General features: G+C 43.2%; 1 protein-coding gene across 1 annotated transcript in view; it reads left to right on the top strand.

The window, feature by feature from the left end:
- kcnq1.1 (potassium voltage-gated channel, KQT-like subfamily, member 1.1) overlaps window positions 1–20,000 on the top strand; it is a gene marked incomplete at both ends in the record, with an annotated part of 86,710 nt that overhangs the window by 26,333 nt on the left and 40,377 nt on the right. The window contains one exon of the mRNA XM_080730393.1: window positions 17,374–17,500. Coding sequence (XP_080586519.1) covers window positions 17,374–17,500 — 127 coding nt within the window. The remainder of the gene's footprint in view (window positions 1–17,373; window positions 17,501–20,000) is intronic.

The raw sequence follows: 20,000 nt of genomic DNA, 5'->3' as shown, positions 1-20,000 counted from the left end.
TAAGTAGAAAACATATAAAGAAAAGGCTTTTGGGGCTGAAATTAACGGAGTGGGGGTTCTAAAACTTTAGCGATTTAATAGTTAGGACAATTTTAAGATATGTTTTATAAAAAAAGTTACATAGTATAACTTTAAGGAAATGAACGAGTTTGTTCACACTCACAACAAAGAACTAACGGTAGTTCTTTTGAATGAATAACCCACGAGCGGACCACGCAGGCTTCATCATGTGACATTCCGTGTCACCTTGACCAGTGAATAACGCCATGGAATGGTGCAGGTGGCTCATAATAAGAAGGCATCCCACACGGTCAAATTAATCTGGGGCTTCAATCCGGGGATTAGTGGCCGGCCCCTGACCGGTGCTCAGAGAAACCCATTGTGTTTGGCACAAGTGTATCTATTTATATTTATTAATTGGCATTTGCATGCTTTATTTTCAGATAGGGCCCGTGGTGGAAAGTAACTAAGTACATGTACTCAATCAAGTATACTGCCTTAAGAAGCCAGAGTGCAGTACACTGACATATGTGTGTACCCCAAAGGTCAAATTAGCATTCTCGATTTTGGGCGATAAACAGTTATCTCAAGAAAAGATATACTTGTTAGCGTAATATCTACAGTAGTGTAATATCACTTATATGCCGATATATCAGTTTTATCCACGAGTTTCCAACGCCCCATAGTGCATTGCGCAGACGCTGTACCGAGCTTCCGGCGCCGCTGCCGAGTGTGATTTACAAGCTCACAACGTTTGCATCTGCGACGCGACGTGAGCTTGTATGTCTGCTGTTAAACCGGAAGTGTGGTCCAAACAGGTCCAAATAATCTCCAGTAAACTCCCGCGGAAACAGGTGGATATGACCAGTTGAAACACTTTTAAACCCTTTTATATATATATCTTTTTTTCCTTTCTCTTTTTTTTGGTTACTGCACTTTGGCTTTGAAGGGCAGTCATAGTACTTGAGTCAAAATGTACTCTAAATGTAATGTTTAAACAATCTTTTGAAAATAGCAGATCTACAAGCTCACAACGGAGACTCAATGGAGACTCTTTGAGTCTCCTATCGGGAGTACTCTACAAGCTCTACGAGCTTACAGTGTGTCACAATGCGCATGCAGCGTTGCGAGCTTGTAGATCGTCTATTTTCAAAAAGCCATAGTTTACATATAAGGCTGAAGTGGTTAGTGTATGTTTTGTAATAATATTCAAAATCTCCAAAGTAACTACAGTAGTAACTAAACTAAGTAACTAAACAAAGTAACTACAGTAGTAACTAAAGTTCTCAAATCATTGAGGGAGTAAAAGTACAATATTTGCCTCTCAGATGTAGTGAAGTAGAGGTAAAAGTATTGTACTTATGTACAGTACTTGAGTAAATGTACTTTACACCACTGGAGGCGAAAGACAAGACAAGATGGGAGTCTGAGTCACATGTTTTTATTGTATTTTGACACTTGCTTTGGCAATGTTTTCTCATGCCAATAAAGCTCCTTTGAATTGAATTGAATTGAGTCAGCCCTGAGTTGTTGTTCACACCAGATTTAATGCACATATGGTAGGTGTAGCGCTGTACCTGCCTGAGTCACCGGGCACCCCTGTGGCACTGCTTTATGAGTAGGCACGGCTAGTGTTTTTAACCAGAAAATGTATATTTTGTTTGTTTTTGTGTCGGACGGATTATGGATTATGCCCCAGAAGGGGGATCAATAGTAGGCGTGAGTGAGGTGTTTTAATAAAGTGAGTGTCACTTATAGTGTTGTGTCGTGACTGTGAGTTTGTAGATCTGCAGATTTTCAGTGTGCGATACCACAAGCAGCGCAGTCAGTATAGCTCTGTCACCTCGCGGCTAGAAGTTCCTGGGTTTGATTCCCACTGGGGGACACTGTGGGTGCTGGGGGCGTGTTCTCTCCTCTGCATCATTAGAACCCGCTCCCTACGTGGGGTTGGCGAAAGGGCCTTTCTGTGTGGAGTTTCCATGTTCTCCCTATGTCCCCTAGGGTTGATACCCTCACCAAAAACATGCAGTAATCCTGGTCTCTATAATGCCTCCCCCTGGCCAGCCGGGGCGCCTGATGGAGGGGAAAGGAACTGCTGGAATAAGGTGTTCCTTCCACATGCTATGTCCAAACGGGGAAACTCCCCCCTGTCAGGTGATAAGAAACGGCATGCCCACTCCTCATTCACTGAAGGAAGCATGAGCTCAGTTCAGGGCCCTCCCCAGGTTGGCAGAGGGAGAGCAGAGCCCAGGATTACAGTTTTGGCAATTGGCACTGGGTGAACAAATGGGTTACAAAATCGTGGGATAAAAATGTAAAGAAAAAAAAGCAGTCATTATTTAATTTCAAGCTTTTATTTCCACATATAGTAGTTATCAAATATTGAATGTTTGTTTTAATATTTTGGTGTGTGCGCGTGCGTGCATGTGTTAAACACTTTACACCAGGGGTGGGCAACTCTGATGACGGCGAGGGCCACTATATTTCGGGCCACAATGCATATTGCTACGTCCTACTTTCTCATTCTAGTATCTCATACAAAATAAGCAAAAATAGCCGATCTACAAGCTCAAAACGCATCCTGAAATGTAACATTTTGATGTAATTTCAAACACATTTATATATTCATGTTGACTCTATGAACCTAAATACAAATACCTACATTGGACATAAAAAAATACATTTGAATACTACTATACTAGTCATTAAGCTACTAATATAGACTGACGGAATTAAAGCAGGTCATGTTTGGAATTGTAACAGCTGAAATCAATAATATACCAGTATTCCGGTATTAACCAGCGGGCCGCATTAAGTGAAGGTGAGGGCCGCATGTGGCCCCCGGGCCGCCAGTTGCCCATGTGTGCTTTAAACCATACATTTAGTTGACAGGGATCCCAGGGATATACTGTTTCTCCTCATCACCAAATCTCTCAGCCGAAAATAGTCAATCTACAAGCTCACAAGCGTGTTGTTGTGAGTTTGTTGGTTCGGCTATTTCTTGCCAAATGTTCGCCTTTCCTTTTCCCATGGGCCACCCCAGTAATTACGCCTCCATTCCATTCCCATTGAAATGCATTGGCAGAATCCGCCTCCAATAGGTGGAATAGAAACACAGTGTGACTGTGGCCTCAGAAGGCTTTCCAATGAATGTCAGTCTATGGTGCAGAATAATAGGCACCGCCCGCCGCCCGGGCACTTCAGGAGACAGGGTCAAACAGTTTAACTCTGAGGGAGACGCCAGTCCAAACGCCAGTCACCCATGCTAAATAATACATACGTGCTGAGCAGCGTAGTGCTCCAGTATTCTATTTGAAGTGGTGGAAAAAGTACTCACGTGGTTTACTTAAGTAAAAGTATCAATACTGCAATGTAGAAATACTCTGTTACAAGTAAGAGTCTGGAATAAAACCTTTACCTGAGTAAAAGTATCAGCATCAAAATGTACAAATTAACTAGTAACTAAAGTTGTCAAATAATTGCAGTGGAGTAAAAGTATGCCTCTGAGATGTAGTGGAGTAGATGTAAAAGTACTGGAAATTGGAAATACTCAAGTAAATAATAATTCAAAATTGTACTTAAGTACAGTACTTGAGTAAATGTACTAAGTTACGTTACACCACTGCAAGTCCAAACGTCAGTCAGCCATGCTAAATAATCAATACGTGCAGCCCAGTGCAGTGCTCCAGTATTCTATGTAGACGGTGAGCCACTGGGGTTGGTCGGTATCAACTGAGGGGATTAATGCTCATAGTGATTTTTGTCATGGTATACATGTCTAGAGTTAGAAAATATGTGATAGCCTTGCACCAGTGGTAGCTTTATGGGTGCTATCATGCATTTTATTATGTAACACTAGGCGAAAATTATATGGGTCATTATATGAAAACATACTACTTAACCCCCATATACAAAAGGTTTTTCAACTAGTTCTGGTACACCTAGGCATGCTTAAGAACACACTAAAGATGTAGGAATGTATTATGTCTTATAAAGCCATCATTTTCAAGATGGCGTCCAAGATGGCTGCCTGGAGCTTAAATAGCGTTATGATACTGTTCAACCTATAGAAAGGTGGTATTGGTTATCTAACCCAAGGTTTTAGGGTTCAAGGAATGTGGCTGAATCAGTGAAATTACCATCAGTTTTTAATTATTTATTGCCAAATCCATTGTATTACAATGATCCAATGATTGTACAACATGTTGTTAAGAACAACAATTGTATTGCAGTTGTGTGAGGGAAACTGTGAACTTAAGGTGATTCATATGGGGACCTGGGAGGGTGGGGGGCATACAGTAGGTGTAGATTTATGTTATATATTCAATTGCCAGTCAGTCTTAGGCCTATGTGCTAAAGGTCAGGTTAAGGTCTCTCACACCTTATCACTCCTTATCCAGGTGTCCAAGCAGGCAGCAGCTATGGTCACTGGTTGACAGAGTATTCACCTCACGATTGACAATGTTATACAGTCATTCCTCAGCTGCATTGCAATACTGTTGCAAAGTTCAGCACTGGAAATGCATGTGTTTGCATATGGAGGGCTGACAGGCAAGTTCAGTGGTAATAGTCTTGAGTGTATCAAGCACTCTGAAGTGGTTTCTATCAACTAGAACAAAGGCATTTGAACAGATTCAGCAGCAGTCTACCTGGACACTGTGCATTGACTGGCTGACTTTGGGTTGACAACTTAATTATTCCTACTGTATACTTCCCATCCACCAGTTTGAATGTGCAGGGGGACACCTTGTCAATAGGTTGTCACCTTTTCTCTCATGACGGATGATGACGCACATGATGAAGTACTTCTTCCGTGCTGGCCATGTGCAGTATGCTTGATATCTCACCCAGTGCCTGCTGAGATGCATGTGCTCCATGCCAGAGTCTAAGCTAGAACTTGTCTGTCAGCACCATGATGGATTCTGGATCACTGTCTCTGCTCAACATAAAGAGCAGGAATGATGCTGCTCTTTATGTTGGTGCCTTGCATGGTTTCCTCTGCCATCGGTGTCATGACGCATGTGGGTGGAGCTGACTGACACCTTCTCCAAAATGTGCAGAAACAGTAGTAGGGAGTCTAAGCACTGGTGTCTTGGTTGTAAAATATTGGGGTGTACACACACACACACACACACACACACACACACACACACACACACACACACACACACACACACACACACACACACACACACACACACACACACACACACACACACACAGCATTCACGATGAGGCACCAAGATTTCCTAAATTCCTATGACCCTGATGCAGCCATCTCTGGAACCTCATCCTTACATCCTTACTGTGTGCCAGTCAGGAGAAATACCAGTTCTGTGACATGCTAATGGATATTCATCAAGTTTTTCTATTCGTTGTTCTCCCAGAGGTCAAATGTTACCTTGGCCTGACCTTTAACATGTGAGGTATTATGGATTCTACACATATGAAAACCAAAACATGAGATTACACAGGTTTTCTATACTAGGACAAGCGGATCAAATAGTGGGCATTTTGGATATTTTCTTACACACACACTATATTTTGTTTAATGAATTTCACAATACATTTACTTAAAATATATGTATGTAAACATGGTTTAAAATCTTTAGGTTATTTATGAAGGACATCTTTCATGAAAACATCTTATGTAATGTAGTCACTACACTAATAGTACAGTATGTTGTCAATGCCTGTTACCATTTCTAGAGATGCTACTTTAAACAACCTTTATGAAAAACATATAGTCTGAGCTTTATCCTTGCCAGAGAGGGTCAATACTAAGGGAGATCTGCTTGTGACTGCAATCGGTTTCTGTTCACGGATGACTCGGCTCTCTTAGTCTCAGGCAGAGATATATTGCAGGTTGAAAAGGCCCTTAACTGTGAACTAAACGAGATCTGCACCTGGCTCAATGACAACAGACTCTCAATTCATCAACTGAATATATCCTCTTTGGATCCAGTCAGAAACTGAGCAAAGTTGAGAACTTCACAATTAAAGTAGGTGACACTGTGATAGCACTGTGGGTTGCATCCTGGAGGCTAACCTATCCAGTGAAAAAAGGACTACCAAGGTAATAAATAAAGTCAACCAACAAATTCGATTCTCGCAAAGGGTTGCTCCGCTGATCAATTTTAAATCTCGAAAGACCCTAGGAGGTGCACTTATTGGGCCCCTCATAAAATAGACTAAGCCCCCGTGCTCCCACCCCCCCTTTTCTCTGCCCTTATTTATGCTTTTTTCTGCTTTTGAAATTGATGTTATCCTAGATACTATGTTCTATCCGTCTGTCTTTCAATGTTATATGAGATACTTAAAGTGTGGTTCCTGTGGCTTTCTAGGATCTCCTTTTAGTTGACCTTGTACCAGTGATTTGTACTGTCATGAAACTGTACTTTTTTCTATTGCAAACTTCTGATAAATTCTTCAATCAATCAATTGGATTTTGAAAACTGTGTTTTGGCATGTGATTATAAATTAAGTAATACCACACAGAAAGCTACCCCAGATGCAATGCTCTCACATAATCCTAAGGATGTATACCTTCCCAAAAGTCACTATGAGAATCATTGCCCCCAAGATGGTAATGATGACCCCACATTTGGGGCCCTGGCATATTATGTCATAATTATATAGTCACTATATGTCACTGCCTATAATAAAGAACAATTCTAGATATGCTAATTTTAATATAGTCTGAACTTTATCCCAACCATTTTTCAAAGAGATAGGATGAATAATAAGAGAGAACCATCAGTTTGAAGTAGAATGTTCCATTCGGATTTTGAAATGTTTTTTTGCATGTTGTTATAAATGGAGTGATAACACACAGAAAGCTACCACAGATGCAAGGCTATCACATTTTTCCTTGTACTAGGGATGTATACCTTCCCAAAAATCACTATGAGAATCGTTCCCCCCAGATGGTACCGATGACTGAACAATGTGGAGCCATGGTTCACAGAGGATTATGTCATAATTATAGTCACTATGTTGTCACTGCCTGTAATAAAAAACAATTATAGATATGCAAATGTTAACAACATTAGTGAAGAATATATAGTCTGAGCTTTATCCCAACCATTTTTCAAAGAGATAGGGTCAATATTAAGAGAGAACCATCAGTTTGAAGTAGAATGTTCCATTCGGATTTTGAAAACTGTGTTTTGGCATGTGGTTATAAAAGGAGTGATAACACACAAAAAGCTACCACCACTGCAAGGCTATCACATTTTTCCTAGTACTAGGGGTGTATACCTTCCCAAAAATCACTATGAGAATTAATCCCCCCAGATGATACCGATAACCCCATATGTACGGTGCTAGCTCACGGCCTAATGTGGGGAGTCTAGTCTCTCTCCTGACCTGAAGTAACCACTCGTATTTATTCTCTTTGATCAAATTGTCCTTGTTGAGCACCAACAAGCCCTTCTACCTTCAGCCTGCTGAAGTGTGCAGACTGATCTTTTAAGTAGCAATTTGGTCGAATAAAACTATGATGAAAAATGTTTGCAGACTACTTTTGTTCACTGATGAAAACTAAAAACTATGTTAAAACTTAAAACTAAGACTAAATATAGGCCTATTGATCATTTCAAAACACATAAACTACAGTAGTAGGACGCCTCAGTCCTAAAGGGCGAGGTCGCGCCAATTCTTGGCCATCTGGCCAGTGATATACAGTATATCGGACCAGTTACCCATAAATGGAGACACCGGCATGATATAGTCAACAATGTGATGTCAGAACATGCCCATATATGGGCATTCCCAGATATGAGCTTAATATTGATGACATCGGGACAGGGACCTCCATATATGGGCATAAAACGGACAAAAGGACGTAATTAATTTGCAAGTGTGACTCATGATGACATCAGCGATCTCCAATATGGGCATAAAAGGGACATCAAGCCAGAGTGTGATGTCAGAGTGACAAACCCATAGAAGAACCACAGACAAAGCCATAGAACCACAGAGTCAGGCGTGACTTACAGACAGACAGACAGAGATACACAGACAAGATGTGCCGGTTTTCATAGTAAACTTGCAACTAGACTAAAATATTGATTTTTTTTGATTGATTGATTGATTGATTGATTGAATATGTTATTAGACAAAAATGTAAAACAAAGAAATGTAGTATTAAAGTGTACAGTCAAACACCCTGCCTAAAAGGAACGCCCAAAAAGTATTCAATTCATCAACATATAAAGTTGTTGTTAGGGAGGGACTAGTGGAGAAGAGATCCAGGACAACTAAAAGACTACATTTTATGTTTGGTTGTGCTCTGAAACAAGCAGCTCTTTGTAAATCTGCTATTTTCCAGCAAGTGTAAAATTAAGCAATATTACACGAGAGGGTGTGCATATAACACGGTTATCCTGCACGACAGCCTTGCCGCAGGAAAGAGCCGACAGGCGAGTTCCGTAGGTAGGATAACCGTGTTATATGCAGACCCTCGAGTGTAATATTGCGGTTATACAACTGTTACCCTTAAAAAACACGTCAACTTCATTTCATTGTAATTAAGATATTCGATAGGAATTTGTAATTTTTTAATGCCACATTTAGCTACTATGTCCCTGAACGTCTCATGAAAACCGCTAGCCTAGGCCGCCTAGCATAGTGTGGGGAGAGAGGAGCGCTTGCTGTCTTTCGTGACCAACGCAGCTGCATTCACCAAATATTAGAATATTCGAATATCAAAGTCACTATTCGACGTTGTTCACCGAAGTCGAATATTCGGTTATTTTTATTTTTTTATTGTTTTCTCTTTAAAAAATATATAGTTTATAAAGCTTGGCTAGATAGCAAGTCATAACAATGAGTTGTCAATGCCCCTGGTGGATGAATTTGTTAATGCTCTATACCAGGGCTTATCAAACCTTTTTAGGCCGTGACCCTCAAAATAAACATATTTGAACTGGGGACCCCCACCCTGACAAGCACTTGTGAAAATAGCCGATCTACATGCGGCTATTTTCACAATGTTCGCCTCTTGCTTACTTAATATTTGACAGTTTGGCCAGTCCTGTCGAATATTCGACTATTGGAATACTTTGAGGTTGAATAATTCGAATACTAAAAATCACTATTCGTGAATGCCCTAGTACTTATTGTGTTGTTCTTTCTACCTCCCTCCCTTTGACACAGAAACTTGGTGGAGTGTTAAATCTTTCTACCAGGGAGGGGTAACAAACTTGTACACCAGATCTGGTGTTTTGCGTGGAGGTAGCAGCGTGCTCTGATAAAGCTGTTAACTCAGGCTTGCATCAAGAAAGAAGCCATTCTTCAACAGGACACACTTTGCAAAGAAATGGGCTTAGAAAACACAATCCATTAGAAGTCCACTTATTTACTCTTACCCACTTCAAACGAAAATGAAATAAGACTCACATCTTGGCAAACAATCTGAAGTGCTTTTCAGAAAACAGGAACGAAAGCAGGGCAGGGGAATAGTCGTACATGGTAATCTTTAAACCTTTATGTTGTTCATGTTTTGAATTCCTATTTTCATTCATATCTCTCTACAATATTGACTATTATTGAAGTACAGGTGTGTAGAAAAATATGTAAAGTGTCCGTCTAGAAACGTCTATCTGACCGTACCAGCTTTTTGGATTTTTTTATTTATGTATTTAGTATTTATAAAAGGTATCCCCATTAGCTGATGACATTGGTATACCAACTTAGTTTTCTTGCAGTTAAAAATATATATAATAATAATCCCAAGTATCATTCGTCACAATTTTCTTATTTTCTTTTTGTGCAGTATTTAGTCAAATGTTGGACTAAACCTTCAAACAGACAAGACCATCTTTGATCTTTGCCGTGTGTTTTGCACCCCGCTGCTCCTCCGTAGAGCAGGAACAAGACAGACCTGACGTGACTGTCAATAACATGGCGGACCGAGTTGAACCTCCGGTTCAAGTGAGGATAGAGGAGAGGAGAGAGGACAGATCAGCCCGTAGGGACTTGGAGGAGATGGAAGTCTTTGCTCCCAATCATAGCTTCTCAGTTTGAAACCCTCCTGCGTAGAATGAAACATCTGTTGTTACTTACTGACTGCCAGACAGACAGTACTGCTCCACCTCTCCTAATTGCTCACCACATAATGAATCACATCAACCCGCTGTTAAAAGTCCATTTTAAACACAACGCTATTGATTTGCTATCGGACACGGCTTCATCTTTAAACACTCATTAACGTTTAGGTTAGGGTACAGAGATGATCATGGGCAGGGCGATCACTGGCTCCATTCCTTCAGTTCATTAGTAGAACCACATGGTTCTGTAACAGCGAGATGAGATTGATTTTTCTGGGTCCATTCGTGCTTGAGGATCAGCAGGTCAGACTGAGAGCTTTACATGGATCTATAGAGAGCCCAGCATTAAGGGCCAGCCGTGCACTAGAGGTCAGAGGAGGACTGTTGTTGTTTGTGACATCAATGTTGTAGGTCGACTCCAGACCAGTGGTGGAAAACATGTTTTTATACTTAAACGGCCGCTGACATTTTATAAAAGTACAAAAGAAAAAAAGGTATTTTATTTCCTAATATTTTGATGACGTGCTAGTGGGCAGTCCCAATGAGCCAATCAAATTAATTTAATGTACTTACTGTACATTCTCTTCCCATCGCACGCACTCACAGGCCGCAGCAAGCAGCTGCCCGTTTCTTATTTATTTTCGGACCAGGGTTGATTTTTTTTTTTTTTTTCGATTTTCGCAACTGTTGCCACTGAGTGCCTTGATCTCTCTCTCTCTCTCTTTCCTCTCTCTCCCCCTGGCCTCCGGATTTCGGATTACCAAAACGCAGAACGCAGTGCTGTGTGCTACCAGCTTTAATTGTAGTATACTAGAAGCTGGGCCGCCCTTCGGGCGGCCCAGCGTCTAGTCGGCGACCTGGCCAACTCGGAACAATGTAAATAGGGAATGAATGCCCCGCCCTTTAATGCAAACCCCATTATACCTGTTTTCATAGGACCCGTTTTGACCATTTGTCTGCCTGTGTCCATTTTTGCCCATATATGGAGATATCTGTATCTGTCTGTCGGTGTCCATTTTATGTCCATATATGGAGATCACTGCAGTTATAGTTCTGGGTCCATTTTATGCCCATATATGCCCATATATGGAGATATCTGTCTATCTGCATCCATTTTATGCCCATATATGGAGATCTCTGTATCTGTCTGTCTGTGTCCCTTTTATGCCCGTATATGGAGATCTTTGTGATTCTGCATCCATTGTATGCCCATATATGCCATATATGGAGATATCTGTTTATCTGCGTCCATTTTATGCCCATATATGAGATTTCTGTCGCTTTTTCAAACAATCGTGGGTCGGGTCGGGTTGAGGCCGAGCACTGCACTACCTGCTGCGGTGGGGAACGCACGTGCCGAATTTGAAATAGGGAATGAATGCCCCACCCTTTAATGCAAACCCCATGAATGCCCCACCCTTTAATGCAAACCCCAATATACCTGTTGTCATAGGACCCGTTTTGACCATCTGTTTGTCTTTGTCCACTTATGCCCATATATGAAGATCTCTGCACACACAGTACCGGTTGCGGAAAACTCTGATGTCAGACTTTATGCCCATATCTGGAGAACGCGCGTGCCGGTGGGAAGAAGGGTTCTCGAGATACGCGGATTACATACATACATACACATTCACAGAGATTTTGTGTTGACTCATGTGGCGTACGTGATGTCAGAGCCTTTTATGAAGTGATGTCACAATGACTCAGCGCTTGCGCCGATTTCCTCCGGAACAGCCTGATGTCAACAATCAGCTCCGCATAAGGAGATTCCGAACGTTTCGCGCCGGTTTCGGAAAACCGCGAGTCGGGTCGGGTCGAGGCCTGGCACTCTGGAGAACGCGCGTGCCGGTGGGAAGAAGGGTTCTCGAGATACGCGGATTACATACATACATACACATTCACAGAGATTTTGTGTTGACTCATGTGGCGTACGTGATGTCAGAGCCTTTTATGAAGTGATGTCACAATGACTCAGCGCTTGCGCCGATTTCCTCCGGAACAGCCTGATGTCAACAATCAGCTCCGCATAAGGAGATTCCGAACGTTTCGCGCCGGTTTCGGAAAACCGCGAGTCGGGTCGGGTCGAGGCCTGGCACTGCACTCCGCGCGGCGGCGGGGAACGCGCGTGCCGAATCTGAAGCCGGTGGGACGAACGGTTCTCGAGATACGCGGATTACAAACAAACAAACAGACAGACAGACAGAGATTTGTCGCATTTATAGATAGATAATACATACAGATTAAAAATAAAATAAAAAACCTTCTTATGAACGATGTTGGAGTAAGTAAGTGATTTGAAGGAGGGTAGATATATTGATGAAATGAATAGTTTCAGAAACACTGTGAAATGGACATTTATCCCGGCCAGGAGGAGGCTGCCTGTCTCTTCCCCCTGCCCGGGTCTAGAGGGCTTTATGTTGTGCATTACATCAGTGCATGTCCATCTCCACGTCTCCTCTGTGTCTGCTGCCAGAAAGGGTGAAATCTCTGAGACGAATGATGTCAAAGCACGTCAGAGAGGTTGATGTAAACAAATGGCAGAGATCCGCGCATGGTGAAAATCTCTGTCCCAGGCCTATTCAGAGAGCAGGTCTAACAGTGGTCAGTGAGCAGAGCCCCTGGGTGTCCCAGGTACCATTCCAGGTCATAGTCGGGGGATATCTTAAAAAATTCCTTACCAAAAACTTTCTTCACCAATGTGTTTGTAAAGGTGTCTAGTAACACATCTCACAAAGACTGAAATTCAGTTTCCCTAGGAGAATCCGTTACAGCTGCTGAAAGTTGGGGTCCCATTAACTCATTTGCTGCTATTTTAAACATAGGCTGAACTGTTTTCCTGCCAAATTTTCCTTACCTTTTAACGTGGGCACATGCACGCATCGTGCACGATCTGTGCGCTACTCATCTAGTAGAGGTGTAGACTCGATGACAGCTTAAAAAAAAAAAAAAAAACGCTGCCAGGCTGTATCCCTGCTTATCCGCCAGTGTTTACATGAAAAAACATTGGAAACAGCCAGCTTTGCGCTATGGTAACACGTGGGCACGTTCGCGCACATAGCAGACGATATGTGCGCAGATCATATGCCAGGCGGGTAGAGGAATCAAAAAGCTACCAAATAAAAAAAAACGCGTAACCTATGGGAACGGAGCTGCGATTGGACCTCAGGCCGGATATGGAAACCTAGATCCGGTCTAAACCGGAAATACGACCGGATACAGTTAGGAGGCGGGCCTAAAGAGCCAGAATCGGCTATAATCAGCGACCATACTTTTAATCGTTTCATAATGATTAAAGCTAATTAAATTTCCGGGATCGACGGGCATCGCAGAGTGGTACAGCGGGAAATCTCCGGTTTCGACTGGGATCGCAGGAAATGAGTTAAATTAACTATACAGGACAAAACACACCAAAATAAATATGCTTCAAGTAGCATGTGAGGGGTCTGACTAGGGGTTTGTCATGATTCTGAATCCATTGCAAGTATTTGTTTTGCACGAAAAACAGTGCGAGGCGTCGCGAGCTTGTAGATCGGCTATTTTCGGCTAAAGTTCTCAGAATAAGGGCACTAATATAAAAAAGGAGAAAATCACACAAAGTTCTATCACACAAAGATTTGGAGGACCCCCTGTAGTAACTCTGAGGACCCCCTAGGGGTCCCTGACCCCCTGTTGAAGGAGTGGGTACTATTCTATTATAACATGCAGAACTCAGAGCGGGACTGCAGTGTGTACAAAAAAATACACTTTTGTTGGTTTCAGTAAGCCCTGCTGAAGCCTTGTTGGTTTCATTAAGCCCTGCTGAAGCCTGTTGGTTTCAGTAAGCCCTGATGAAGCCTTGTTGGTTTCATTAAGCCCTGCTGAAGCCTGTTGGTTTCAATAAGCCCTGATGAAGCCTTGTTGGTTTCAGTAAGCCCTGCTGAAGCCTGTTGGTTTCAGTAAGCCCTGCTGAAGCCTGTTGGTTTCAGTAAGACCTGTTGAAGCCTGGTGGTTTCAGTAAGCCCTGCTGAAGCCTTGTTGGTTTCAGTAAGCCCTGCTGAAGCCTTGTTGGTTTCAGTAAGCCCTGCTGAAGCCTGTTGGTTTCAGTAAGCCCTGTTGAAGCCCTGTTGGTTTCAGTAAGCCCTGTTGAAGCCTGTTGGTTTCAGTAAGCCCTGTTGAAGCCTGTTGGTTTCAGTAAGCCCTGATGAAGCCTTGTTGGTTTCAGTAAGCCCTGCTGAAGCCTGTTGGTTTCAGTAAGCCCTGCTGAAGCCTTGTTGGTTTCAGTAAGCCCTGATGAAGCCTTGTTGGTTTCAGTAAGCCCTGCTGAAGCCTTGTTGGTTTCAGTAAGCCCTGCTGAAGCCTTGTTGGTTTCAGTAAGCCCTGCTGAAGCCTTGTTGGTTTCAGTAAGCCCTGCTGAAGCCTGTTGGTTTCAGTAAGCCCTGCTAAAGCCTTGTTGGTTTCAGTAAGCCCTGATGAAGCCTTGTTGGTTTCAGTAAGCCCTGCTAAAGCCTTGTTGGTTTCAGTAAGCCCTGATGAAGCCTTGTTGGTTTCAGTAAGCCCTGTTGAAGCCTTGTTGGTTTCAGTAAGCCCTGCTAAAGCCTTGTTGGTTTCAGTAAGCCCTGCTGAAGCCTGTTGGTTTCAGTAAAGCCCTGTTGAAGCCTGTTGGTTTCAGTAAGCCCTGCTGAAGCCTGTTGGTTTCAGTAAAGCCCTGTTGAAGCCTGTTGGTTTCAGTAAGCCCTGCTGAAGCCTGTTGGTTTCAGTAAGCCCTGCTGAAGCCTGTTGGTTTCAGTAAAGCCCTGCTAAAGCCTTGTTGGTTTCAGTAAGCCCTGATGAAGCCTTGTTGGTTTCAGTAAGCCCTGTTGAAGCCTTGTTGGTTTCAGTAAGCCCTGCTAAAGCCTTGTTGGTTTCAATAAGCCCTGCTGAAGCCTGTTGGTTTCAGTAAAGCCCTGCTGAAGCCTGTTGGTTTCAGTAAGCCCTGCTGAAGCCTGTTGGTTTCAGTAAAGCCCTGCTGAAGCCTGTTGGTTTCAGTAAGCCCTGCTGAAGCCTGTTGGTTTCAGTAAGACCTGCTGAAGCCTGTTGGTTTCAGTAAGCCCTGCTGAAGCCTGTTGGTTTCAGTAAGCCCTGATGAAGCCTTGTTGGTTTCAGTAAGCCCTGATGAAGCCTGTTGGTTTCAGTAAGCCCTGCTAAAGCCTTGTTGGTTTCAGTAAGCCCTGCTGAAGCCTGTTGGTTTCAGTAAAGCCCTGCTGAAGCCTGGTGGTTTCAGTAAGCCCTGCTGAAGCCTGTTGGTTTCAGTAAGCCCTGCTGAAGCCTGTTGGTTTCAGTAAGCCCTGCTGAAGCCTGGTGGTTTCAGTAAGCCCTGCTGAAGCCTGTTGGTTTCAGTAAAGCCCTGCTGAAGCCTGGTGGTTTCAGTAAGCCCTGCTAAAGCCTGTTGGTTTCAGTAAGCCCTGCTGAAGCCTGGTGGTTTCAGTAAGCCCTGCTGAAGCCTGGTGGTTTCAGTAAGCCCTGATGAAGCCTGTTGGTTTCAGTAAGCCCTGCTGAAGCCTGGTGGTTTCAGTAAGCCCTGCTGAAGCCTGTTGGTTTCAGTAAGCCCTGCTGAAGCCTGTTGGTTTCAGTAAGCCCTGTTGAAGGTTGTTGGTTTCAGTAAGCCCTGCTGAAGGTTGTTGGTTTCAGTAAGCCCTGCTGAAGCCGGAGGGATGAAAAAGTTAGACTGCATTTGGAGTATGATGCCAGCTCTTTCTTTCTCTCCTTTTTTTCCAACATGCCCTAGCCTAGATATTTTGGGGACATAACAAAGTGAATGAGCAACCCCCCCCCCCCCCCCCCCCCCAAAACACTGCCCTTGAGCACGGAATCTAACCCAAAACCTGCCCCAATGGAGCTGCTCAGTGGACACACATATCGTCACTGTCGGGCAGAAACCTTGTATCTCCACGTTTCAAATGTGTATTTTTTTCTCGCAAAGTAGGCTAAAGTACTGCTTCATCATACAAGGCCATCGCACAAAAGTAGTGAAAACAGCCGATCTACAAGCACACAACGCCTCGCGGTGCGAGGCGTTGTGTGCTTGTAGATCGGCTGTTTTCACTAGTTTGAATCATTTTTAAAATGATAAATACAAAACAAACGGTTTTGGACATACAAGGTTTCCACCCGACAACGACGATATGAAAGCCTGTGGTTGTACTGGTCAGCTCCCAGTGCAAGACTGTGGTTGTACTGGTCAGCTCCCAGTGCAACAGTACAAGACTGTTGTTGTACTGGTCAGCTGTACTGGTCAGCTCCCAGTGCAACAGTACAAGACTGTGGTTGTACTGGTCAGTTCCCAGTACAGTACAAGACCGTGGTTGTACTGGTACTGGTCAGCTCCCAGTACAGTACAAGACTGTGGTTGTACTGGTCAGCTCCCAGTACAGTACAAGACTAGTTGTACTGGTCAGCTCCCAGTACAACAGTACAAGACTGTGGTTGTACTGGTCAGCTCCCAGTGCAACAGTACAAGACTATGGTTGTACTGGTCAGCTCCCAGTACAAAAGTACTAGACTGTGGTTGTACTGGTCAGCTCCCAGTGCAACAGAGCAAGACTGTGGTTGTACTGGTCAGCTGCTTTTGAATTTGAATCCTGAGAAGTATACGAGTGTCAGCTCCCAGGTGTGAATGTGTGTAACCGTGTGTTAGTGTGTGTGAAGCACAGATTGGCTGAGAGACAAAAGAAAATAAGAAAAAAAAGAAGCCCCAGGGCCCACTTGACAAAGAGATGGAAATCTCCCTGGTTTAAATAAAGAACAGAGGAGAAAGAAACCAGGGCTTATCAAGGCCGCCACGTTTATCATTTCAGACAGACAGCATAGGTGTTGCGTGTGTTCTAGTTTCATCAATAATAATCATCATACTAATCATCATATATAATCAGCAGAATAGATTAAGGCTTGTGTTGTACTTTCAACTGCCTCGCTCCCCTGCTATCTCTAAGCACCACTGAATCACCGCTCATATTGGCGTCCGACCTGTTTTCCTGTAGCTTTCTTTTCTTTCTTTCTCTGTCTCTTTACACCCGTCTTGGAGCTGCAAACGAAGGGAGGTTGTGCAGTACAATGAAGAATGTACCCATATTTCTATACCAGTAAACCTGTAATGTGATGTTAATAGAGTCTGAAATGTCCGTTTGTACTTTGTCGTACGATGGTGCTACCAGTGGCGTAAAGTAACTAAGTACACTGTTTGAGAAACACTGCCCTCTCTCTCTCTCTCTCTCTCTCTCTCTCTCTCTCTCTCTCTCTCTCTCTCTCTCTCTCTCTCTCTCTCTCTCTCTCCTCACTGGTGGTTTGTTCTTCCTCTGTGCAGGAGATAGTCCTGGTGGTGTTCTTCGGCGTGGAGTACTTTGTCCGTCTCTGGTCAGCGGGCTGCCGGAGCAAATATGTGGGCTTCTGGGGAAGACTGCGCTTCGCCAGGAAACCGATCTCCGTTATAGGTTTGTAAATAAACACATCATACGATTATAATTACATTTTATGATGCTTCTCCTCCATTCACGTTTGGTGAATGTAGCCTTGGCCAGGAAAATGTTATGTCTTCAGCCGGTACCCATTGATCTTCAGGTGTTTCGACCCTTGAACCCTCCGCTACACCCTCCTGATGGCAGGGTCGGCAGTGGTGGCCAAATCACTGCCCATCTCCTCCTCCTGGCCAAGGCTAAACTCCCCTCTCCTGCTCTATTTGTTTTTTTTCCGACAAGAGGCTCCTTTGGGAAGGTATTGGGTGGGTCCCTCCTGAGGTCTTGAGGTGACACAGGTAGGAATATGTATGCCATAGTATAGCTGTCTGTCTGTGTCTTTACATTTAAGCATTTTCCACACCTTGCGAGGGGCAGATTACACTGTGACATGAGCTTCAGACTGTTTCAGACCGTTTTCAGAGAAGCTCATGTCACAGTGTAATCTGCCCCTCGAGCCCTTTAGATGACAGTACCCCTTTAAGTAAAGAATGTGAGTACTTTTTTGCATCACTGTACAGTAGTCTGTTTGGTGGAGAGCATCCTGAGAACGAAGCTTTGAAAGCTTTAAAGCTGGTTTCCATTGAGATTACATTGAATTACCAAGCTAAACGTTCAACTATATATCTGTAGTGTGAATGAGGCATTATACCTGTAAACCAGTGTTATAAGTACACACACACGCACGCGCACGCATGCATGCACGCACGCACGCACGCACGCACGCACGCACGCACGCACGCACGCACGCACGCACGCACGCACGCACACACACACACACACACACACACACACACACACACACACACACACACACACACACACACACACCACACACCACACATTGTACACACAAGGCATTCATTCACATAAAGTTCAGAAACACACACCATTCTGCTAAGTCCCGACAGAGGTCAGAACCAGGTCAGCAGCAGCAGCTATAAATACTACTCATTCAGTAGCGAGGGCCGCACCACCAACCAGTAGCGTTTAAGATTTTTTCATTGAAGAGAACCGATGAAACCGAATGAATATATTGGGTCATCAAAATAGACATCCCAATAAACCCTAACCTGGCTTAAAGTACTGGACTCAGTGATAGAACCAATTTCCCTATATGGTTGTGAGATCTGGGGACCATCTGCAAATCAAGATTTGGAAAAATGGGATAAACACCAAATAGAGACCCTACACACAGAATTCTGCAATCAATTCTCCGGATCCAGCGAAAAACACCAAACAATGCATGCAGGGCAGAATTAGGAAGATACCCACTCATAATCAAAATAACAAATTGAGCATTTACATTTTATAACCACCTAAAGGAAAATGATCCATAACAAGGCACTCACACACAGAGAAAATCTAGAGATGCCCCCTCAGCCAACTGGTCCAGGAACTCTGCACACAAACACAAGCTGAGCCACCAGACAGAAAACTCACTGGATTAAACCAAATTATAAAACAGCAAAAAGAAAGCTACCTGATACATTGGAGAGAAGCAACCCAAAAGCAGAGCAAACTAGAATGCTAAACAGAGAATACACAGTGGCAGAATACCTGAGCAAGGTGACAGACCCATAACAGAGAAAAATCTTGATTAGATACAGACTCAGTGAGCACAGTCTTGCGATCGAGAAAGGACGTCATAGGCATACCTGGCTCCCTAGAGAAAACAGAATTGCACTCACTGCACACAAAATGAATTGGAAACCGAACTACACTTCCTAACCACCTGCCCAGTGTTCCAAGACATCAGAGACACATACTTCCCACAGATCATAACCACACAAAGGAGAGTTTGAAAACATGACCAATGATGAAAAACTCCCATATCTACTGGGTGAAGTACGACAATGTGCAAACACAGCAGCAGATTTGTGAGCTGCTGTGATAGGAGAAGGATATCAAATGGAACACAACCATCTTAAAGACTACCGATCATGGTGTACACATCCTTGCTCTGTCTGCATCCAGTAACCTCATACATGAAAACTGTTCCACCCCTTTAAATTGTACATATTTTATTTTGATTGAATTATATTGATTGATTGTATTGTACTTTGTACACTTCTGCTTTGGCAATGTAAACGTATGTAAGCCCTTTGAATTGAATTGAATTGAATTGAATTGAATTGAATTGAATTGAATTGAATTGAATTGAATGAAATTGACTTCAGGCTGAGTCGTCGACGCATAGAGTCTGAAGCTGAGTCTCCGATGCCGAACATGCTGAGTTTGAGCTTCAAAGGGTGCCTAAATATGTTGAAGATTTTGGTCAACAAATAGAAACTAGACAAAAATGTCAGGGAGGGACTAGTGGTGAAGAGATCCAGTATCACTAAAAGACAAGTCATTTTATGTTTGGTTGTGCTCTGCAAATATCAGATGTCTAAGCTCACATTTAGTCGACTAAAATCATTTGATAGACTAAAACATTTTAGGTGACTAAAATACGACTAAAACCTAAAGTAGCTCC

The sequence above is a fragment of the Nannobrachium achirus genome, assembly GCF_963921795.1.
Source record: "Nannobrachium achirus genome assembly, chromosome: 7".
NCBI classification, from domain to species: domain Eukaryota; kingdom Metazoa; phylum Chordata; class Actinopteri; order Myctophiformes; family Myctophidae; genus Nannobrachium; species Nannobrachium achirus.
This window is presented reverse-complemented; position numbering and strand designations above follow the sequence as displayed.